We start from the raw sequence: 23,624 nt of genomic DNA, 5'->3' as shown, positions 1-23,624 counted from the left end.
GGAAGTGTGTTACCTATGCAAAAGCCTCTGCTCTTGTGGGGATGTATAAAGTGAATGGGCACAACTTTGAAACAGAAGGGAATTAAGAGCATAGTAACTGTGAAGAAAGGAATAGGATGAAACCAGGGATGAGTGGCAAGGATGAAAGGTTGACCTGCTTGACAGAGCATCAGAACCCAAGTGTGTGTCTGTAATATCCCATGTGCAGTATGCCAGGAGTTAGGATTTAATTTGTGTTCTCCATAACTGCACAAGGAACAAGGACAGAGTGATCTTTCAATAGAGAAACTTACTTCTATCTCAGAGGTGGAAAAAAAAAATTCTAATTGAATGAGATTTTCTATAGTTTATCAACATTAATAATTAAAGCATTGAGAGCATACAGAATAACTCGATTTAACACATATACATTTCATTGGAAGAAAGAAAGACATCCCTGAATCTTGGTTATCCCCAGCATGCTCACACGTAGCAGTGTGACCAGCTGCTGGAGTCATGAAGAACAGGAAATCAAATCTATCCCTTGGAAGATGACAGATGGCAAGCAGGGCCTGCTTACTGGCCAGCACCTGTATTTCTTCTGCTCAGGACTTCTCAGTTTCTTCCCAGTCTTTGTCCCAGGTGGAAAATAGAGTTATCTATCATAAGTGAAAAGCATTTCATAGTGTGACATCCCCACCTTTTCCTATGTGTAGCACCTTCTGGTCTGCTACCTTCTTCTTATCTCCTGCCCATCTTCTTACTCCCTTTTTCTTTCCTCTTTCTTTTCTGTCAAGAGTTGACAGCTGGTTATGCAGGGGAGAGCTGAAGATTTGCTGGGGAAAAATGTTCACCTTTTGGCTGCAGCGTGAAATGAATTACTGGTGTCACTTACAGCAGTTTAAGCTACTTGGTTTGGCTGTGTCATTCCTTTAAGTAATGCAGAAATTGTCTGCTGTGGCAGACGAGTACTATATCTACTGTAATGCCAATGAGAAACTGCTTCTCAGAATGCTGTGGCAAGGGCTTTTGAGGACATTTTTGGGGACAACTGAACTTCTTTACCTCTCTGCCAGCTTCATGTTTCCTGAAACTGACACACCTCGATTGGTGCCACTTGTCAGGATCTGCTGGTGGTATCAACCAGCAGCCTTTCAGCCCCAGATCTGCAGAGCATGCTGACAGGATCTCCGTGCTGCAGTGTGCCCATCCCACTGGGCATGGTCATCCACCAGGAGGGATGCAGGATGGGTGGGAGGTGTCCAAAATTTCCTTTTCTTCCTGCCCTTGCCTGGAAATTCAGTATCCATCAGTGGTGATACCTGTGGGTGAAGTTCCTGGTCATCTGGACTGTGATATTAGCATTTATTCATTTTTTGCTGTTAGCACATTAGAAAAGGCCATTTAGGTGAACTGTGCCTCCCCAGGAGTGACAGAGGTAAGAGAATGGGAAATGGTGGGCTGGTGAGCACAACTGTAGAGGAACTCTAACACAGGAGAAGTCTGACTTTCAGTGAAGTGTCCTCAGGTGTATCCAAACTTACAGACGCTGTTCTGGTGCTCACAAATCCCACCTGCCAGTACAGTGTGGCATTACCTCTTGCTATCTTCTCACAGAGTCAGCAGTTGGATGCAATGGCCTGGACACTGTCTCTGGGACGTCCCAGCATGGCCCAGCAGTGCTGCTAGCTCTGTGGTGCTCTTCTGAAAATAAGATGTAATACTGCTGACCTATGGAAAATGAAAGCAAGGTTTTGTCTCTAGGATTCAAGAGGAGAATGTAAATAGAGACCTAATTCTGTAACGCAATTACTGAGGTAATATGTGGTTCTGAGGAAAAGGCTTGAAAAATTAATGTGAAACCTTATTCATTAAAATATAATGAACATGGCAGAAAGTTAAGGAACAACAGTAAATTTTGCTTATGTTATATTGGCATTTTAGTATTCAGGAATTGTAATTGCCTACTACAGTGTGTTTTAAAATAATGTCATTTCATTTGAAATGCTTATTATATAGAGAACATTGGGAAGAACTGAAGCGCAGCTGAAATAATAGGATTTAAAAGAGCAGTTAGACAGTATTTCACTGTTTGTTCTTAGAGAAAATATTTCCAGACTGCGAGAATTCTTCTGGATTTCCAGTTTTTCCCTTTAATCTCCTTCCTATTTAGACAGAAGCAGATCTCTGCTTGAGTCCTGCTTTGTCCAGATATTCTGGCCTTCCTCAGTGAGAAGTTGGCTATCCAGTCTTGTGCAAACCATGGTGACTGGTAATGGGGAGGTATTGCTCTTGAGTGTTAACTGGGATGAGTAGGTGTTTTGATTTTAAAATGGGGTTAATCTGAAGATAAATATGTAACTAAACACTGCTGATCTCAGCACTTGATAGCCTTTGAATGATGTTTAACTTAAACAGCTTCCAACTTTGATGTTCAAGCTGGTATTTCCTCCATATCACCACTCAGGTCTCAGTGAGGTTTTCCTTTTCACCATTGGAAAAAATGCTACTCTTCCCCATCATCCTCTCTGTGCCTCCACAGTGCTGAATGTATGCATTTCCAAAATAACAGACTCCCAGTAGATCTTGGCACACTTTAGGGATGAAAGGAAGCTTTACTGCTCAAGTGTTAGTAGAAATGTGCTTGTACATACCAACACTTTTTCATTTCTGCTCTCAGCCCCAGCCAAGGAGATGATGAAAGTCAGCATCCCTTCCCTTGTCTTTTCATCTAGTCTCAATCCTGTACAGCTAACAGGGAGGAGGGCTGCAAGAGCCATACAAATTGATTCCTATATTGTAAATAAGAGGTAAAGTCCAGGCTTACGCAAATACTGGGATAAAGGTGATTGCTGGAAGGGTGGCATCTGAAGGAGAATTGTTGTAAGTGCAGTGCTTATTTACTGCCAGAACAAAAGCACTGTTTGTCAGATATTTTTCTTATACTAAGCAGCACTGTAGAGAAAGTCCAGAGCCTTTTCTTGATTAACAGTTCTCTTCACTCAATGCAGTGCAGAGCTAAGCAGAGATACTGGCTGAGTCCTGCAGTTCATATAGCAGAGCTCCCTTCAGTGCAGAGTTTGACCATAGAGCTGACAGTTTCAGTGGGTACTTCCTGGATGTGACAATACAGCCGTCACTGCTGACAGTACAGTCGTCACCTTGGTGGATGGGGGTTTCTGGAGCTCCAGCCCTCCACCACTCTCCCCGATAACCCAACAAATCAGCTCGGGACTCCCCTGCATAAATCACCTTTGAGGTACAGACTATTAAAACAGCATTCTCCTTTCCTCAGGTTTGCTATCATCCACAGGCAGACCACAGGCAGTCAGCTGGGGCAGAGTGAATATGCTTATCCTGGCTTGCTCAGGCACGTGGGGCTCTTAATTCTGGTCCATGTCAGGCCAGAGAAAAATCCAATTATGGTGGTCCAAAAGAGTGAAGGGCTCTGCCTTAGGTTAGGAGATGAACTTCTGAGTCAAAGGCTGTTTTGTTTGGAGCTGACATTGTATGAGGGGAGTCAGATGTAAACATTATGCTGGCCTCATTGGATAGAAGATTTTGAAAATAAGAATATTATTATAATAGGTGTGTAAAGTTGAAAAGGCTTAATTATTATTGTGGCTTTTTAATGAGATATATTCAATCCTTTTTCTATCTTCAAAGGCTTTACAAACACTAAATTGTACACAAACACGTACTCTGTCATATAAATAGAACCTTCTTGTGATAGGGGGATAAGATGAGATAAAAGGTTAAATGCTCTGCTGGGGGGCACAGTGGAGCCAAAATTGGCTGCTTGTGTACTGGTCCTTCTTTTGGTACCAAATTCGGAGCTTGGGACCACAGCTTCTTCCTCTGCTTTTCTGTAGGAGAGATAAGTGGCTGCTAAGAAAACAAAAAATGGGCTGGGATAGCAATTACACACGGGAGCAATGCTGGCACTGTAGACAAGCAGACAGAAATGGGGAGACTATATTGCAAGGTGAGCTTGATGATGATTCTGCAGCAGGCGGGGTATTCCAATGAGTGTGTGTTATGACACCCCAAGTGCACCCATAGCCCCAGGCAGCTGGCTCTTGGGTTTGGAGTGTGCTGTATGCCAAGAATAGCATAGCTCCATGTTTGAATATACATGGTGCATGCACACCGTAGGGTATGTGATAGACTTTCTTGTGTGCCCCCACCCTTGATGACTCCTTTCCTAGTACAGATGGGAGTTAATAATATTAAGACCTCCAGTAAATAATCTCAGGGAAAGTTTTGCTTAAGCAGTTCTTGCTTAGCTGACTTTCGAGACATACAGATGGATGGACTTCCAGAGGCAGAGCAAGCATGTAGGAGCAGTGTAGCTGGAATCATAAACGTGTGGATGCTTTGGGCAGCTGACTGAGCAGATGACTGCAGGCACTCTGCTGTCATACAAGAGGCACTGTTAAACTGCTTGTATTCACCTGCATTCATGCGCTCACAGGCATACGCCTGGGTGAGCTGTAGCAATACATCACTTTGATGCAGAAACCAGATGCAACAGGCAGGCAGGAAGGGAGAGAGACTTTGCTTACAGTATAGGGAGGATGCAGGATGCCATGGCTACCAGATAGCAATCTAACTGGATAGGTCTCGATTTTTTTATCAGGGTTATAATTCATGTTTTCAACACAGTCTCTCTAGAGCTGGCCCTGAGCAAAAGCTGTAGATCCAAGGCCTTAACGGTGAGCTGTGAGATGAATCCATATCAAGAAAAGGAATTTGAACCTGAGTTGTATGTGCTTGTAAGGGGGGCAAACTTTGGAAACTGCTGGCCGTGCAGTGGAATTTGGTATCTGAAGTGCAAATCTCTATCCCAAACTTCTCCTGATCATGCGGAAGCTCTGAAGGATAGACAGAACTGCAGCTTGTGGCTTTGTCCTATTCTTTAAGGAGAACATGTTCACCCAGGGAACACTGTGAAGCAGCAGTGCTTACTGTCCATATGCCCCACTGCACGGCATGACTCTCCAGAGCAGGCCAACACACACAATGGAGTCATGAAGAGCTGGAGGGGTGGTCAGACCACTGTTACTGAACCAATGTGTTCTGCTTGCAATATATTCTTACATGTTCTCCATAAATACGGTCTACTGCTTAGTGCCCCAGTGTCACGCCTGAAGAGATCTGTGGTGACACCAGAGATCCTCCTCCCTCTCCTGAGCTTTGAAGGAATGACACAGGTTGAACAACTGTGTGTAGAAATATTGTTTCTAAGTTGTTCTTGGAACAAGAAAAACTAGAGACTGGTGTCATTGGGAGCGACTCAGCAAGAATCAGCCCAGCATCATTCACCAGTTAGGCACGGCTGTGCAAGCACACAGCTGAACACTTTAGGCTACACAGCTTTATCCCTGAGCCTGCTCCTAAGCAGGTGGACCCGGAGGATCAAGTCCATCGTGCCAGACCATAAAATCCTGCAGGTTGCTTGTCAGAAGAGGGATATTAGACATCTTTTATTTCTTCCTTCTTCCTCTTGTTGTTTTTCTGCTTTTTTCCCCATTCTCTGTTAAACAGTGCAAAACAGACATTACTTTGTAAGCACTGGGGTCTAAAATAAAAACAGTGGTGGTAACAGGTTTTACTGAAGGCATTCACTGTCAAAAAATGTTTAGCTGGTCACTGTTGAGAGGGCTGGAGCATTCCAGTTGCGTGCTGTGGGTTGCTGAACGTAGCACCCCCGTGCAGCTTAACCTTCCCTGTCACATCACATCTCCCACTTGCAGTCAGTGAAGCTATTCCTTAAATATTCAGTATGGCCTTAAACCAGGCCCGTGTCACAGCATGCATGTTACATAATATTCTGAATCTTTAAATTAAATGTATGCATGTGGGTCTTGAGTTCATAAAAAGCACTGAGGTGCCCTTCTTCTTGTAGTCATGGGAAGGCTGTAGTGCTGGTGGATGCAGCCCTGCCTTCTTCGTCCCTTTGCTGGCAGACAGGCAGACAGGCCCAGCCTGGGCTTCTCCTCAAGGCTGCCAAGCTCATCTTGGGACTGCCACTGTCTTTGCTGTGCTCTAGGAGCCTTCCCTCCAGTTCTGGCTTCCTAGCTTCACAACACAAGCACGCCCGCACGTCCCCCCGCCTCACTGCTCGTTTCTTGTCTGTCCCACACGATGTGATGTCTTCCTTTCCCCAGTTCTGCCAGCACAACAGTTGGTGTGGCGGCTCATTTGGCTCGCGTTGCATAAATTGTGGAAGTGTTTATTTGGTTTAAATTAAAAACAAAGTCATGTTGGCGAGGTTTTTCATCAGGCAGCTCAGTTCCACGGTCTGCTCTGCAGATGGGTTGCAGGCCGTGGCACAGGGGCAGGAGGGAGTGCAGGGGATATGGGATGTGGATCTCTGCCCAGCCCCCTGCATCATGACACTGCAACCATCAGGAGCAACATCAGCGGCTTACAAGAGCAACTCCAATCTGGGATTTATTTTAGGTTTTTTGGCAGTGTTGCACTCAGGGATTTATTGCCCTTTTGGATGCACTCAGCTCGTATGTTTGAGATGTATTTTGAGGGCCAGAAGCTGGGATTCTCACACGTACCCATCAGGAGTGAAGGGAAAGCATGCAAAACTGCAAGCTGCACAAGTACACAAGAGCCAGCAATGCTGTGAGCAGGTGAGTTCACCTTTCAGAGCGTTGCTGTAGCTCCGAAGAGCAGAGTTGGCTGACAGTGATGAACAAGGAGTTTCCCTCTCTGTAATTGGCCTCAAATTCAAGATTGCCTGTGATGCTCAGGTAGACTGCAGCTCATACAGCAGCAAGGAGAGTCTGCTTCAGCATGGAGGTGAGACTGGGTTCTGCACTGAGACTTGAGCAGACTGAGCGACTGCTGAAGGCCAGAGCAGGGAGTCCCATCAAGGAGCTGCATGTGCATAGGCTATGTGGGCCGGAGTCGAGAAGAGTTTCAAGGTCAGTGAATAAAGCAACTGAATTCGTTGCATTCTTTGTTGGAAGCAAATAGAGAAGCAACAGCATCTTAGTGAGGAAGAACAGACAAAGCAAAATGTGGCAGGGACTGAAAGAGTGCACGTGCCTCTCAAACCAGATGTTACGCTACACCACATTTTACAGAGTATGCATTAAGTACTGCTGTACAGTGTGCACGGCTGTCAGCTCCCTCCTCAGCCCTGATGTGCTCAGACACTGTCTCTGCCCTGAAGATTTGGCACTGTAACTCGATGTGGCTGGAATAGAGAAGGGCACTGGGGGCGTGGTGGCTGCTCCAAGGTTACACAGCAGAATAAAATTGAAACCAGAGATTCCTGTCCTGCCTCCAGTGTTTGGACCGCTAGATAGCAAGCTTATAATGCGGCTTTTTATGCTTCCTTACTGCCCTCAGTGAAACTGAGTGCTTTATAGGTATTGATTATTTAAGCCCTGAGTTGTGCCTGATAGAGCAATGTTATAATAATTGTTAGTACAGCATTTATTTCAAGTGTAGCCAGAGATAACATAGCAAAGGGTAAAGCAAGATCTAAGCCAATCAATTCTTGGAATAATGTAATTAAATGATACTTTATACATAAGAAGCATTAATTCAGCTTTAATGGCTTGAATTGGTTTAGGTTTCTTAAGAAGCAATTGAGGAAATACAGAATAAAAGGATGAACTCCTGGTCATGTTGAAATTGATTGGAGTTTTGCCATCAATCCCAATGAGGCTCGAGTTTCTCCAGCCTTGCATCAGCAGTGATGCTGAGCTGGCTGCCCTGCACTCGTCATTCCTTCTGCTGCTGCTTCTCCTTACTCAGCGTGCCATTCCCTCCAGTGCTGGATGTGTCATACAAGTCGCATCACCCTGGGACTTGATGAGGAAAGTGGGTGAAGTAATGTTGCTGACTGAATCTTGGCCTAAACCGTATTGTGATTTTATTTATCTTTTGGTACAGAAACCAGAGTAGTTCTCTGATGCGTACCGTCTCAATCCATTTAACTATGATTGTTCATATGTCTAGCTGTAACTACATGCTGCAGTGCCTTGGTGACTTGGGTCTGAAAAGACTGCATTCAGTGCAACTCCTTTTTTCTGTTTTTGCTATTATTGCTAAACCTGGATGTTGCACTTAGCATATCTACATCGTCTTTTTATTTTTTCCTTTTGGAGAAGAAGAATTTGCCTCTGCTCTCAGTGATGTTGCTAGTGTCCCCATGTGAGGCTTGGCAGTGCACATCTGCTGTGACAGATTGGGATGAGTGAAGGGTGTCCCAAACTTTGCCACTGTTCGTCTGCAGATAATTTTGAGCAGGACTGACACAGTCCTCAGTCCTGACTTAGGCACATCTTTTTCACTGGTGGGCCTGATTCTGCAGGCATTCCACATGCACAGCTTCTCCTGGAAATTATGTATATGCAGGGCTGCAAGACTGGTCCTATCATGACTATTTCCTGGCAGTGGGAAAAGGCAGAAACTATTTTTAAATGAAAGCTTTGAATCAGAAGAATATTGCAGAGTGCAGCAAAATTTGTGTCAAAACCCTGAAATCATGGACTCGGCAGTTTTCTCATGCCAGCGGTTTTCTTCTTTTCATGGTTTTAAGACTGTGTTTTTGGAGAATTGGGCTGAGTGTTTTTTGGTGAGATGTTTCTATTCTTCTTGGTGGGCATTATCTCAGCAGCAGCATTCACTGTGCAAGTCAGGCTGGGGAGAGACAATGCACTGTGATGTGTTAACAGGGGTGGGGCTCTGCAAAAGAAAACAAAAAAACTTCTGATTTGCCTTGCACATAATCAAAATGGTGCTTAAAGTTTGCCCCCAGCTTCATTATTCAGCTGTTTGGTTTGTTTTCAGATTTTGTGCTATGTTCCTACCTCTGTGTACATTTCCAACTTCTCTGTGGTCATTTAGGAAAGCCAAAAAAGAAAAAACCTGTGTTTCTTTCTCTTAGCACCAGGAAATTATGCCCTCTTTTCCTCATCACTTGCTTTTGCATAGCTCAAGGATGACCCAAAGGGCTTTTGCTCAGATTTTCATTTAAAACGAATCAATTGATTTGATCAGAGAACATTATTTCCCCCCAAAGAACTTTCTGAATGATCTGAAGATGTAAAAACAGGCAGTTTATAATCAAAATTGTTTTGCTGTCTTTTATATAGTGGTCACTAGATAGCTAATGTCATAAAATCTACTGCCTCAGAGGGAGATGTTTTAGTTAATTAGTTACAATCAGCACAATGCTTAGGGAGTCAATGCTCCTGCCTGTATATTTGCCTGCTAACATAATCATAGGTTAGCGTATCGTGGCTTATTTCCCATACCTGTAATGCAAGGAAACTTTCAGAATCACATAATCATAGAGGGAGACAACAAGCATCTTTCTAATCAGCCATTTTCCATTCTCTGAACTCCTGAATAGCTCAGGTGAGCCCAATTCTCAGATTTCCTGTTCAACAAACATGAAGTTTCCCAGTCCAGGACTTAGAAATCGTTATTTCAGTTACACATTTCTGATACTGTCTTAAGCCTTGTTTTCCAGAGCCATGGAGTTGTCTCTGCTCACAGATCCATAGGTGTAAGTCCTCCTTGTTTTTTGGGCAGCAACCGCCCCTGTGGGGTAAGGGACTGAATTTTGGGAAGATGGCACAATGTTCAAAGTGAGGCCATTCACAAGTGATGTCCTCTGGGGCCTTATGCTAGGTCCAGTCCTCTTCAACATCTTCATTAATGATCTGGATTCCAAGCAGTGTACCCACAGCAAATTTGCAGATTTCTTTATAAGAAAACTGGGAGGAGTGGCTGATGTACGAAAGGCCATGCTGCCATCCATAGACAGGCTGGAGAGGTGGGCTGATAGGAACCTCATGTTGTTCAACAAGCAGAAGTGCAAAAGCATGGGCACGCTGCTGGAAAGCAGCGTAGTATGAAAAGGACCTAGGGGTCCCATGGACACCAAGTTGAAGCTAGCAATGTGCCCTCGCTCCAGAGAAGACTAATGGTATCCTGGGCAGCATTAAGAAAAATATTGCCAGCAGGTGGAGGAGGTGATCCTTCCTCTCTCCTTTGCCCTGCTGAGTTCACACCTGGAATGCTGGGTTTGGTTCTGGGCTCTCCAGTACAGAAGAGACATAAAACTTGGAGAGACTCCATTTAAGTCCTCTCCTATAAGGAGAGGCTGAGAGAGGAGGGGCTGTTCAGGCTGGAGAAGAGGAGGTTCAGGGGGATCTCATCACTGTGTGGAAATACTTGAAGGGAGGATGCAAAGAGGACACTTTGCAGCGTTACCAGAACAAGAGGCAGAGGGCACAAACAAGCATAGGAGATCAGGAAACACGGTGATAATGTGATAGTGACTGAGCGGGCCCAGGCCAGGGCCTGTGGTGTCCGTACTTGAGCTGGGGTAGGAGCTGATGGATCCAGAGGTCCCTTCGAATCTCAGACATTCTGTGATTCTGTAACTTTTGGAACTAGGAGTTTGACATTCTCCAAGGGGTGTAGGTGGCTGTGACCCTGGCCCCAGTGGACTTGCTCTCGAGGCAGTGTTGAGATGGGCCAGCCTGACACTGCTTAGGGTCACTGAGCACACTGTATTCACACATCCCTCCAGGGGTTTGTCTGCAGCCCAGATATGTCACCAAACTGTGTAAACAACCAAGCCTGATGATTAATATTGCACAGATTTTACTTTTTAGGTTCTCCAAAATTAAATGGTAAGGGAAAACAACCTGGTGCATTCTTTGGTTCGAAAAGTTGGGGAAAATATAGTAGCACAAGGGAAAGAGAGAGAGGTAAAAGCCCAGCATTGACCCAGGTCTTGCTTTCCAGGTGACCTCGTATCCCGAGCCATGCACCACCTCCAGCCACTGAATGCCAAGCAACATGGGAATGGCACACCAATGCACCAGAAGCAGGGATCACTCTACTGGGAGCCGGAGGCTTTGTACACCCTCTGCTACTTCATGCACTGCCCGCAAATGGAGTGGGAAAACCCAAATGTGGAGCCATCAAAAGTCACGCTGCAGACTGAGAGGTAAGAGCCACCTTAGAGTGTGTTTAATATCTTTGTGAAAACATTTTGCTGATAAATCAGAGTTGCTGGCTAATTGCTAATTACGGCTTGTGCATAGGAGGCTGCAGAGCAGTCTGTTTTGGCTTGGGATCACCTTTTTGAAATCCCGTTTCTCTTGCTGAAGTGCTCCATGGCTGACCCAATATATATCAAAAGTGACACCCAGTGGCTACATTCAGCAAATTGGTTCCAGATGTGCACTTGGTAGAGATTTCCGTTTTCTTTCTTTGTTGCTCAGCTATTCTATGTTTTGGAAAAGAAAATGAGAACTTCTATTTCTGGCATAGCAGGTCTAGGTTTAAATGTGTCTTTCTACACATTAATAGGGTTTGACAGCTGTGATTTGGGAAGTGGAAAATGAGTAGAGTAGCGTGTAGCAAGGAGGGGTTGTTAAAGATGCAGTGCCCCAGTTGTGCGAGGTGCCAGGGTAGGTTATGTACTCAGCACAAGAACCTGGGGGCTGTGAGCTCCTGCCCAGCCTGTGGGATGTCCTGCTTGGGATGTGGCTGCATCCACCCTTTTATATTAACCAGGGCAGAAGAAGTGAGTTCAAGACTCAGTCCTGACTCAGAATCTTCTGTAAAGAAAGGAGATGTAGATAAAGCCATCTTGTCAAAAACGCAGCAGCCTCTCTAGTAAAAAGAGCCAAGCTCTGCCTCCAGTTGTGGGCTGAGGTATATTCTGTTATTTCACTTCCCTGAACCAGGAGTTGCTGCTGAAGAGATGAGAGGAATGACCAGTGCTTGAAAAGAGATAGATATTCAAGTTTAAGATGATGTATCATGGTGGTGCAAATGCAAGCTGAACTCCACATTCATGTCCTGATGTATCATGCTGTGTTTGTGAGCCAAACTGATGCACACATGCACTGACAGTTGCATGTACGGGGTTTGGTTATTGTTTCAGTATGAAGTTTGCATCTCAAAAGCAGTGTTTGAGAATGTCATTATATATGTAACCATAAGTGGTATATAATATGATATCTTCATTGAAATCTTTTTATATTGATTCATAGAAAATCAGACAAGATGAAACTCTGGCATTAGTTATGCTACTGGGAACTTTGCCAATTTTCTTTGGGTGGCATTTTGTTTCTTTCCAAGTTTGGGTCACTCAGTTTGCACGGTCTTTGGTTTTTGCTCTGTTGATTCTCACGTGTGAAAGAAAACAGAAAGGGAAGTTAAAAGAATCTGGAATTTTTATATCTTTCTAAATTAGTTTTATTTCATGAATTGTTAGCCAACCTGGCTCTTGCAGAAGGCCTAACTCATGAGCAAGAGTTCTCGTGGTTAGTACTATGCTAAAAGTGGTGACTGAAATTAGAAGATATTCTCACCTGATCTGCAGTCACCATCTGTGGGAGTTAATGCCATTGGGACCAGTGGAACTATAAAGGTTAGTAACAATGAGGCTCTGGTTTTGTAAAATTTCTAAAGACTTTCCCATTGAAGGTGAAAGGGGCAGGAATATTTGTAGAATCTCATTTAGCATTTGCTTTAATAGGTTTTCCTTTTCCTGAGGTAGTCTTAATATATCTTCTCTATGTTAGAGCAATTGAAATGCTGATTATATAAAGCCAGATGCAGTTTCTCTTCTTTGCTATATTACGAGTATTCAGTTTGGCAAAATGTCTTCCTTTGGAAGACCGGTTTAACAACTGTGGTGTGTGGTTAGGGCCAAAGTAAGTATTCAGTGTTATTGCCAAGAGTTTGTGGTCAATTTTGGAAGGAACAGATACTCCTTCTATTGCCTAATCAAACATGCGTTTGTACTTTGTGCTGGAAAACACAAGTGGAAGTGATGCAGGGGTAAGCACGTGCCCAGATATTTCCACTGGCTGTGCTGTGTAGCATGCCTCACCAGCACCAGCTGGATGCAAGTATCTTGGGCTGCCCAGCAAGTAATCCAGTTCAGCTGATTTCTATTTAGTGCTCTGAGAAGTCTCCTTTCATATTTCCAGTCAAAGACTTATCAGTGCTGTTCTTTATATGCAGGCATGCTTTATGGTCCATGACTTATTTCTGGGGTTTTCAGTTTTCATGGTGGGTTTTTATGCATTATGAGGAAGTGGGTTTGTTAAACATGACATTTTTATATGCAGAATATTTGCAGGCTTGATGCCTTATCTCTGTTCCGTATTCCCTCTCTTTTCCTTCGGCTGTGACAATGACTTTAATGTTGGAAAAAACACAGAGAGAAGGAAGGAGATCCAGGCAATTTCCCCCTTCCCTGGCCTCTCTGGGTCCCAGCTGGTGCAGAGAAGCCAGGAAATGAGTGGATCTGGCCACAGACAGTATTTTCTTGGAACGGGGGTTGTACTTGGCTCATTTGAAGACAACCTGGCTACTATTTTGGCCCTCTTTCCTGACCATGCATGCCCAGGATGGGGAGATGGTTATGAGACGTGGCCAGAGAACTCCCCAAGTTCTCACAGGGCTCAGTGGCCCAATGGGAGCTTCTCCTCCTTCTCAACATCTCTACTCCACTCGGGCTTGGGCTCTCAACCACAGCTGAATTGGGTTGAGTTACAAAACCGCAAAGGCCCTGCTTGTTCTTCTCTAGCAGCTGGGTGTGGAAGGGAAGCTGGAGCCTAATCCCTGCAACCAGTATGGTTGTAGTCCTGCCTGGGTTAGCACTTTTTAGCACAAAAAGCAACACCTCCTGTAAAGTCTCATGGGATGCATAAAATCGGATGTTTACCTTTGAATAAATCCAACACTTCGCTTCTAGGGAGTATTTTCTAGGGAGTGTTTCTCTGTGTTTGCTCTTCATGGAGGTAAAGGAATAAGAATGCAGTCTATTTATAATAGTGGTTGTCTTCACATAAAATGAAAGGGAAAAAATATTATGCAATAATGAGGCTGAGAGAGTAGGAAAGTGGCTAGGATTTCTCATAAAATCTGGAAAATACTCTCTGCTACTCAAGCTCCAGCAAACCCAATCAGAAGACAGTTGTGTGACAGTTCCCCCATCCCCAGATTTGAATAAACCCTGTGCCTTTTTGGCTGTGTTGTTGGCACTACCACAAGCCAGTCCTGCTGGGATGGATTATCTCATGGCCCTGGGTACCATGTAGATGCTATTTTGGCAGATGTGAAAGTGCAAGAGGGGATTTGGATCTGTTTGTGAGGCCACTGTTCCTAATGCATCCAGCCAGGATGCAGTGGAGACATTTCTCTTGTGCCAGACATTGTCTGTGAAACCATCATTCCTCTAGTGCCCTCACGTGTGAGTGGCTGCAGATTATTTAGGTTTGTTCATTCTTCTGCTTTCCTGGGAATTAAAAAAATAAGAATTTGTCAATTAGACCGCTGTTGCCAAGATTTCTTTCTAGCTTGCTGCTTCTAGTTAATAAAAGGATCTGTCCCGTGGTTGTGTTTTGCTTCTAGGCTTCCAAAATTATTGCAAGTAATTTCTTAAGCACCGGAAAGCACAGAATCTGTAGTTGCAGATTTGTTTGATGCTTTCCCTTAAGTGGTTCCTTACCCACTTTTACCCACAGCTGAATTGACAAAGTCCTCATGACTTCCTAACTCTCCATGTTCCCCATTAACAACTCATTGAGAAGTGGTGGCTCAGCACTCCGCCTGTCCAGGGCCTCCCATTAATTCTGCTCACAAGGCAGCAAAGCGCCTTCCCCAGCAATTCCTCAGTTCCTTCAGCACTTGGTACGACTGTGTCCATAAAATAGTCATAAAACCATTTCACTAAGAATACAGCCAGGAAGATGTGGCCCTGCTTTAAATCATTCTGTGGTCCAAACTCTAGTAAAGGCCAGCAGAAAGCTGAGCAACCCCAGGAGTTCTGCTGAGGAGGGAGAAAGCACAAGCATTGCACCTCTGGGAGAAATTAGAATGGGGAAGTCCTGCTGTGAAACCGGTTTACCCTGCGGTGTGTTTGCAGGACATTACACTTGCTTGGCGTGCTAGTATGGCATAACCTTGTATTAACCCCATGGTAAAACCATGGCCTCGCTGAACTCAGAAGTTATCACCATTTCTAATTTCTCTGGGAGTCACTGAAAGGGAATCTCAGATTCATCCTCATTCATCCTCTGCATTCGCATCGTAAGTATCAAACTTCCCACTTGTTAAAAATCACTTCAGAATTGGTATTGGCAGCTGCCTGCAGCGTGCTAGATTGCACGTGGCACACGAAGCAGCACAGACAGCATTTGTAGCTCTGCTGTCAGGCACCATATCCTTGCGGTGCTGGGGCTGTATTCTAAATCTAATTTATCAAGCGAGGCTTAAGCTGTCCGTGTGATCGCTATAGCATTTGTTAAATAGAGAAAACTGTGTGCAGTGTTGAGAAGAACGTAGCACCAGGGCTGCTCTGCGCCGTGTTCCCGACAGCGTTCCTGCGACTGGCTTCTTTCCAGGGATTTCTGTCGCAGCCAGGCGTGTCACATTCGATGTCAGAACAGCCTGGGAAACATCTCCCTGCTGTCGCTGCCGGACAAGTCATCGCTCTGACTTGGTTGTGTTTCAGGTCTTGCCCAGAAATGCTTTCATGCAGGAGAGGCAACAGAGACTGCGTGCCCAACCCCTGGGTGTGAGCTGAAGGTCCATGACTTGCAGATCTCCTGGTGCGGACCCAAGCACTGCAGGCTGGGTGCATAGAGCATATGGGTGAACGCTCCCTCTGCTCAGGCAGATCCTTCAGCCTGATTGAAATGTAGAACTGCCTTTGTCTGAGTCTTGGGCCATGCTTAGCAAGGCTTCTGGAGTCACAGAGGCGTTGAGCAGCCGGCTCCTTGTGCAGCATCTCTGGAGTGCAATGGGAAGCATTGGCTCTCAAGGAAGACAAGGAGTTTGTGTTTAAATATAAAATGCATGTATTGCAGCCCAGAAACCCATTCAAAATGTCTGCTAAGGACTGGAGAAAGCGTACTTTTCTGGTCGTCAGTAGTGCTAACAATGGGCTAGCATTATATGTATGGTTTAACGTGTTTTCTAAAAGAAGATTGTAAGAGTCAAGAATGCTTTGCAATCTGCATATTGGGATTTTCTTTCTACGACACCCATGAAAATATAAACATTAAGGACAAACAAATGAAGTGATCTTTGCATCATTTTAAATTTGCTGACTCATATCTGCAAGCAGAAACATCTCTCCACCTTTGTCTGAATATGCTTTTCTTGTAAAGCTACAGCCTTCCCTTCTCTGCTGGAGGGCAAGGTGTGTGAGGAGCAGCTGAGGTCCCTGGGTTTGCTCAGCGCAGAGCAGAGGAGCTGAGGGGAGGCCTGATGGCGGCTGCAGCTCCTCACAGGGAGCGGAGGGGCAGCGCTGAGCTCTGCTCTGTGTGACAGCGACAGGGCCCGAGGGAACGGCATGGAGCTGCGTCAGGGGAGGGCAGCTGGGGATTGGGGACAGGTGCTGCCCCAGACAGTGGTCACGGCCCCAAGCTACTGGAGTTCAAGGTGCATGGGGACACTGCTGTAAGACGTACAGTCTGATTTCTGGGTGGTGCTTTGTGGAGCCAGGGGTTGGACTCTATGATACTTGTTCTATATCCTATGTTCTGTGATTCTGTTGTCACTCACACTCTCACTTATTGCTTTTAAAATTTTAAATGCCAGCAATGACCTGTGTTTTAAGGAAAAGCAAGGTCAGGTCTGTACAGCTGTGGCCACTTTCTATCTGCTGAAACTGAGAGAGGAACAGCAAGAAACATCTGAGATCCAGTTAGGACGGTTGTGTCTGCAGATGTCTGCAAAGCAGAGGAGCTCATGAGTCCTGAACTGTTCCAAAATAGATGTGAGAGAAGTGTAGGGTGTGGGGCTGCAGCAGGGAAGTAGGGAATGCCAGTGAGGTCAGGATTTGGCCTTCACAGCTGTAGTGGAGTATGTGCTGTCACCTCTCCAGTGTGTCCCATGAGCCTCAAATAGGTGTGGAAGAGGAAGGAGGCCTGAGATGCTGCTCCTGTAGGAATAGGTGTCTTAATGTGATGAGAGCAGCCCTGATAATTCTCTTCAGTGTAAGCAGGAGTGCAGTGAGGGCATGCTCGAGGATGATCTGGTTGTCCCCTTGCCAAGGGCTGGCGACAGTGCTGAGAAGGGTCTGGCCTCTTGGGAGCTCTTCATTCTCCTCCCCCTGCAGCTTTTCTGCATGGGACCAGGGCTGCCTCTGCACAGAGACCTCTCTTTGCATCCCCATCTGGGACAGCACTTCCCTTAGTTCAGGAAAATGTCAAAGCTTGTGCCAAAATCCATTCATTTTTGGGACATGACTTAAGATCATGTTTAGCTTCCCAGCAGTGCATGGAAGTTGCCTGGTGTGTGCCCTAACTGCTAAGCGCAGGTGCAGAGGGGCTGGAGGAGGAGGTCAGTGACTTCTCTGCTTTCTCTGCTCTGGATCTCCTCAATGCTGCCTGCCTTTGTGCGGCAGAGATAAATCAGTTGTGAGTGCTATAATGATGTGATGCATTCGCTTGATCTGTTTTTGCAGAGTGTCATTTGGAAAGTGATACATATCTTGCTGATGTCATGCTATCTTGTGGATTGCCGCCTTCCTATAACTTTGTGATCCTCTTTCTCCTTTGGCACACAAATAGCATTCAAAAAAAACCAACCAACTTCACATGATGCATGGACTCCTGAAGGGTATTTTTAACCTATTGCTCTCAACCATATTTGGTTCTCCTCTCAAAACACAAATTCCCTGACATGCTCAGATAGGCAGTGGCGGGGCTTTTTGCCCTGGAAAAAAGAATGTAATATATTCTGAGTGAATCCCACATCCTTCCATGCAGAGTAAAACTGGTCTTTAGAGAAAATCCCGCAGCTTCCCTATAACACTGCTTCTCTTCCCTTTCAGGATTTATTGCATCAAATAAATTCATTTCTATTTCTCTGCTGAAGCTTGCAAGATCAGGAGAGAAAACATGACATCTTGCAGCAGAGTTGGTTCCGTTCCTGTAAATAGTTTTATTTGCCCTGCTCAATACTGCAGCGGGACAAATCTTCTGAGCTTCTGCCCTGCACAAGAAAGGAGAATAAATGAGCCCCCGAGTTGCCTGTTTTATAGGAGGGTGAACCATAGCCTAGAATTTAGCTTCCTGTTAACTGTTTCCAATGCACCAAGGTCTGTGTGTAATTATATGCATTTTTACACTTCCAGCATGATTTGCACTGCTTCCCTGTTTGTTCGGTGAGTGATGAAAGCAACTCCCACCGATCAGTTGTTCCCAGCAGTCCTGGCTGCAAGGAGCTGCCTTGCCAAGCCCTTTGCCATCAGCCTTCTGGAGCAGCACACAGCAGAATTCCCTGCTTTTTTGTCCCTTGCTCCTCTTAGGGTGCAATAGTGTACCCTCTCCATCCTCCGACCATTGCCATCACTGCGATCCAGCTGGGCTCTGGAAATCTGATCACAATGGCTGTGGGAGTTTGTTCTCTTCTTATCGTTCTCCTCCCATGGCAGTGGCAGGTCTGGAGAAAGGGAAAGCTGGGAAACAAATGCAGCCTGGTCTCGAGGTGATGGAATTGCATTTGAATGGAATAATAATGGAAGTGTCAAGTCAGCAAAAGTTGTCATATTTCAGAAGGAGGTTATTTGTTTACGTACCCATGCGAATTGGGAACCTGGTGTCCTAGGGAAAGTCAGTGGCCTTAGGGCTTCTGCGTCCTTCAACACTTTTGAAATATCTCATCCCTCCTTAAGGATATTAATATCAGAGCTCTGTAAACTTGGTTCTTAAAAAGAAAGAATAAATGCCATAAAAAGCTATAAATAGGAAAAAGATATTCCAGAATCAACATTTGATTAAATCATTTTTCTCAGGGTAGATTATTTTTGGGTAAAGTTAGGTATTTAAAATGCAAAGTTTTTGCCTACAGGGTACCTAATCCAGCTTTTTTTTTCTCTCTATTGGGAGGGACTACAGAAGGCAAGACAAGTCAGGCAAAGCAATATCAGATAAAAAGGAGCAGGAGAAAGGAAGGAAGCAGAAGTAGGGGATGATGCTACTAACAAAATGAGATACTGAGCTAATAAACATAGAATGTATGGCTAAGAAGGAGAAAGGGAGCCATGGAGGAAAGATAAAATGATTACCTTTTTTCCAGGGCAAAAATGATAATAAAAGTTATAAGGTTCAGGAGGAGAAGGTAGAAGCGTGTTAATAGCAGGTGATCCTTTAGCAGTCATTTACAGACTTCATCTCTCTTTCCCTTCCTTCCTTTTTTTTTTTTTTATTTAATATTATAATATAAAACAATCTCTGTTAACATCCCTTAGCCATGGTATCTTCTTTTGAATAGAATGATCTTACTTTGTCTACATAGTTTTCAGCAGTCCTAAGTACAGAACTTTCAGCATAGTTTACATGTAGCTTTTGGGCAGATTTTTTTTTTTAACTATTATTTCATGATTTTAGAATTTTATACTAATCTTCTACCCTACCTCAGCCCTTCTCCACTCAGACTTTGCTTTCTTATGTGCCTTGGAGGATACCATCAGTACTGGGATGTCCACAAAAACCATTTGGGGGTGGGAAGGTTACTGCTGTGACTTGCATTGCTCTCTAGGTTTTGTTCACTGTGATCTCCCAGGCAGTGACCTTCCAAGATGTTCAGCTGCAGATCTTCTTTAGTTTTTTTAAACTCTAAACTCGGGCTTGGAGTTATGGTTCTTGAGTGTAGATGTGGTCAAGCAGTGTGCTGTGTGCTTCTTGTAAGGCATGGGCTGCTCCTGCTAGAACATGGGGCTGCCCAGGTGCTGTGGAGCAAAGGGCTGTGTCTCTGGCAGCAGCCACATGCTGGCAGTGACAGAGTGAGAGCTGTGACCAAGTCCCACTGTGCCCTTTGGGGACAGTGGTTTTGCTCACGTGGCAGAACAGCCAGTACCTAAAGGCAGAGCAACTTGATACAGACTGCAATAGGTATAAAAGTGAGATGATCCAGTCTGATTGCTGATGCTGCTCAACAATGCAGTGGGAGCAACTGTTGAGGTCCTGCTTTGCAGCGAGGTGCGCCTTGCGTCAGTGGAGATGCTGGAGATGTCCTTGCACGTTGCCTCCGCGTGCCGAGCAGTTAGGGTCAGGATCTACTTTCTCCACCCTTGTGGAGCAATAAGGAGTGTGCCCAGCCCCAGTGCATCATCCAGAGCAGGATGCCATCCTGTGCTGTCTCCTGCCCTTTTTTGGGACGTATGGTACAGAGGTAGGGGGGGACTTTGGGTGCGGGTGCACCGATCTCACAGGGGCCCCGTAAATGGGCATGGCTTATAAATCTGACATTTTGACTAATCCTGCTCCAGAGACGGGGCTCTTGATTTAGACCTGCATGAAATTTGCTGAGCTAGTTTGCTCCTCTACAGTTTCATTTTGTGTCTTTCCTTCTCCTTGTATTCTACATCCTTTCTGTACATTGCAAACGCATCCGTGCACTCACCCCCCCCAAGCTATCACCCTATAGCCGTTGTTTTGCTGTCTGTACCATAGCACTGATGTCTGTGTGCTTCCCCAGGCCGTTCATCGTGCTGCCGCCCCTGATGGAGTGGATTCGGGTCGCCGTGGCTCACGCAGGGCACCGTCGCAGCTTCTCGGTGGACAGTGATGACGTACGGCAGGCAGCCAGGCTTCTGCTGCCTGGAGTTGACTGTGAACCTCGACAGCTAAAGTAAGTCCACAGAAAGATCGGATGCTTTGTGCAAAACGTGTGTCTCTCTCTCTCTCAGTGACGGCGAATTAGCAGGCAGGCAGAGGGCTCTCTCATTTCCCCGAGAGGTGCACGGATGCTCGGGCTCGTCGCTGCGTGCGCTGCGAAATCGGCTCTGGGATTTGCTCACATCCGTGGATAAGCCGGTTGCACGGTAATGGGTGCCTGAATATCTCACAGCTGGACCGAGCCCGTAATCTGCTCGCCTGGCTTTTTTCTCTTACTGTTAGGTTCTGCTTGGTAATGAGGGGCTGAAATTTTCTGCTAATTGTCTGCTTCATATTGCTTCGCCCTAGAATACTGAGATACAACTGGCAAGGCTGCAGATATTTTCAGTGCTTTGTTTTCAGCATTAATGGTTAAAGGGCAGATTTAAACTTATAGGTAAGACTACTTCTCATGGTAAAATTGTATTTTCCATGCTAATGTCAGTTCAAATTAGTTGTAAATGTCAGCCTGGATAATTTGACTTTTTCATGTATCAGATGTGACCTTTTGGTTTTCTAATGAAGTCCTAAAGTATTTATTGCCAGAATGTTTTTAGTGTCTGTTTTGCTTCATTGTTATGTACATGTATAAAAGCATGATGTAGGGTTGTGCTGTAGTCGAGAACATAGTTGGTTTTGATTTTCGTATGAAAAGGCATTATGAATCTGACAAAGGAGAAATTACTCACTGATAACTACTTTATGAATTTGTATGTTAAAAAAAAAAAAACATTTTTCAGCAGTCTGCCTCTCCTACAGCACTAGGTGCATTCCTCCCTGCAACGCAGAAGGCAGAGCAACGAGCTACATGATTAGCTGTGACAACCTGCATCAGAGCAGCTGGGTTGTGTTGACTCTTGCCTTGACATGCTCTTTCACCAGAGAGCATAATACTTTACTTTGTGATCTGCATGAGATTTTTATAGTTGAAGCCATTGAATATTTAATTGAAGAAATATGTTGAATTTCAAAAGCTAAATCTGGAGCGTTTCATATTTCAGATACTGACTGTAATTGCTTCCCTTCAGTGTGAACATCTTGACCCTCATTTCCAGAAGTGCAGCATTCTGCATCCCTACTGAAGTGCCAAGACTTATAGGCACAATGTACTTTCTGAGGACCTCGTGCTTGGTTTCTAAAATGCATCATAAATTAAATTCCTGTTTTGATTTTTAGGTAGGATTGTAAAAAAGGCAATAATGTTTGCACCGTAAATATTCTGTCTCAAAAAGGGAGGTAGATATAGTTAAGTATTTGTGCACTTAAAAAAAATGCTGTTCACCATTCTTCTTTGTAAGTGTGTGTGTGTATTTGTGTATATATATAGAGAGGCTAAATTGAATGGAGCCATGGGCAGCCTGATTTGGTGGGTGGTAGCCCTGCCCACAGCAAAGGGTTGGAACTCGATAGGCTTTAAGGTCCCTTCCAACCTTACCATTCTGTGATTCTCTGAATAACTTGTTAGATGATTTTCCAGAAGTTTCAAAATCACTTAAAGTTGAGGAGAGTTGCATTATGCCCAAGGAAAATTTATTAGTGATGAGGAACAAATCAGCGTTTAGTTTAAAGCTGCCATCAAGAATTCATTTCCTAATGAATGGAAGCAGTAGCTGTTGTCCTGCCTGTCTCACGGGCAGGAATAAGCCTGAAGAGCACAGCCCAGAATTAATCAGGTGGGAATGAAAAACTAAATCATTCTGGAGACAATCTCTGGAGTTCACAGAGACCAGGCATTGCAGTGTGCCCTTGTTTGACTCTAGAGGCCTGATTCACCTGCTGATGTCTCAAAGTGAGAATCTCTCCCCACTGCACGGGCAGAGGTCTGCAGATGAGCTTTGGGGCACTCATGTTTGTGTCAAGGTCCATCCGTGGAGGAGGTTGTTTGTGCAGTGGGGGCTTAGGCCCTGCATGCCTGTAATCGTGAGATGCAGAGGAGGGCTCTGCTGTTCTGAACAATAATGTCAAGCATCGGGATATTAATTTGAAATCTTGCACTTGTTGGTTTTTATTTGTATTTGGTACAGACCCTCTCTGCGTCTTACTGCCATCAAACCAAGTGTCAACCTTCCATGCCTCCCTGTGAAGGAGGGAATGTTCCCAAATGTACTTTCCTCAGCAAGCACTGATGCCATAAATGTAAACACTGGGAGAGGACACAGCAGCTTTGCAGGGGATGGCTTTATAAATAAGCTGTGTGACGGATGGCAGCTGAAGGATTTTAAATGCAGTGAGCTTGATATATTTTTGTGACTTTTATAAAGATGTTTTAATAAGTAGAACCTTGAGAGCCGTTCAAATTCTAGACTTTTCTTAGCGTTCTTCTTTCGTCCCTTAAATACAGAAACCCAAACCAAAAAACTCACCATGTGTTACATCCCATGGCCCCTGTCCTATCCTGTGTGCAACTGCATCATTCCGTCGTGTTGATTCACAACCTGTCATTGCTAACACATAAAGCAAAATCAGCTTCCACACTGGAAAAATGCACTTATGGAGGGAGGGAGAGCTCTGGCAGAATCTCAGAGACTATGAAGTTCAGATAAAAAACAAATGTTCAGTGCCTTATCTGGACTACAGCATGGTCTCCCAGCGGAGCCATGTGACATCTCCCGGCACAATCACATACTCCAACAGTGAGGTTCCTGATATGTGTTTGTAAATCATCTTTGCTCTCTTCCTGCCTTTCACTCCAGTACTTCCTCTCTTTCTTTCCTCTTCTGATCTTTAAAAAAATCCATCTCCTTAATTTCTTACAGTCTCCTGAAAGAGGAGTTGCTTTTGCTGTGTGCATAGGACTGAGGGAGGTTGGAATCAGGCAGAAGCTGTCTGTCTCCTTCCCGGTCTCTTTTCATTTTAAGCACCAGACATGCCAGAAAGTTTCTACCCTTCCCCAGCTTTGGGAGATGAACAAGGATATAAATGTTCAACCTTCTCCCAGGAGTGGGAGCTTTAAATAGAGTTGTC

The 23,624-nt window shown here is 44.8% G+C and overlaps 1 protein-coding gene across 3 annotated transcripts in view; it reads left to right on the top strand.

Annotated features, from left to right (window-relative positions):
* Positions 1-23,624, top strand: part of ABTB3 (ankyrin repeat and BTB domain containing 3) — a 179,575-nt gene that overhangs the window by 99,920 nt on the left and 56,031 nt on the right. For all 3 annotated transcript variants that reach the window (XM_090143264.1, XM_090143270.1, XM_031600060.2), the window contains exons 3-4: positions 10,771-10,975; positions 20,482-20,634. In XM_090143264.1, the coding sequence (XP_089999390.1) occupies positions 10,771-10,975; positions 20,482-20,634 (358 nt within the window). The remainder of the gene's footprint in view (positions 1-10,770; positions 10,976-20,481; positions 20,635-23,624) is intronic.

The sequence above is a fragment of the Phasianus colchicus genome, chromosome 1, assembly GCF_987193195.1.
Source record: "Phasianus colchicus chromosome 1, bPhaCol1.hap1.1, whole genome shotgun sequence".
NCBI classification, from domain to species: Eukaryota; Metazoa; Chordata; class Aves; order Galliformes; family Phasianidae; genus Phasianus; species Phasianus colchicus.
Note: the sequence above shows the minus strand (reverse complement) of the source record. Positions and strands in the feature narration are given on the sequence as shown.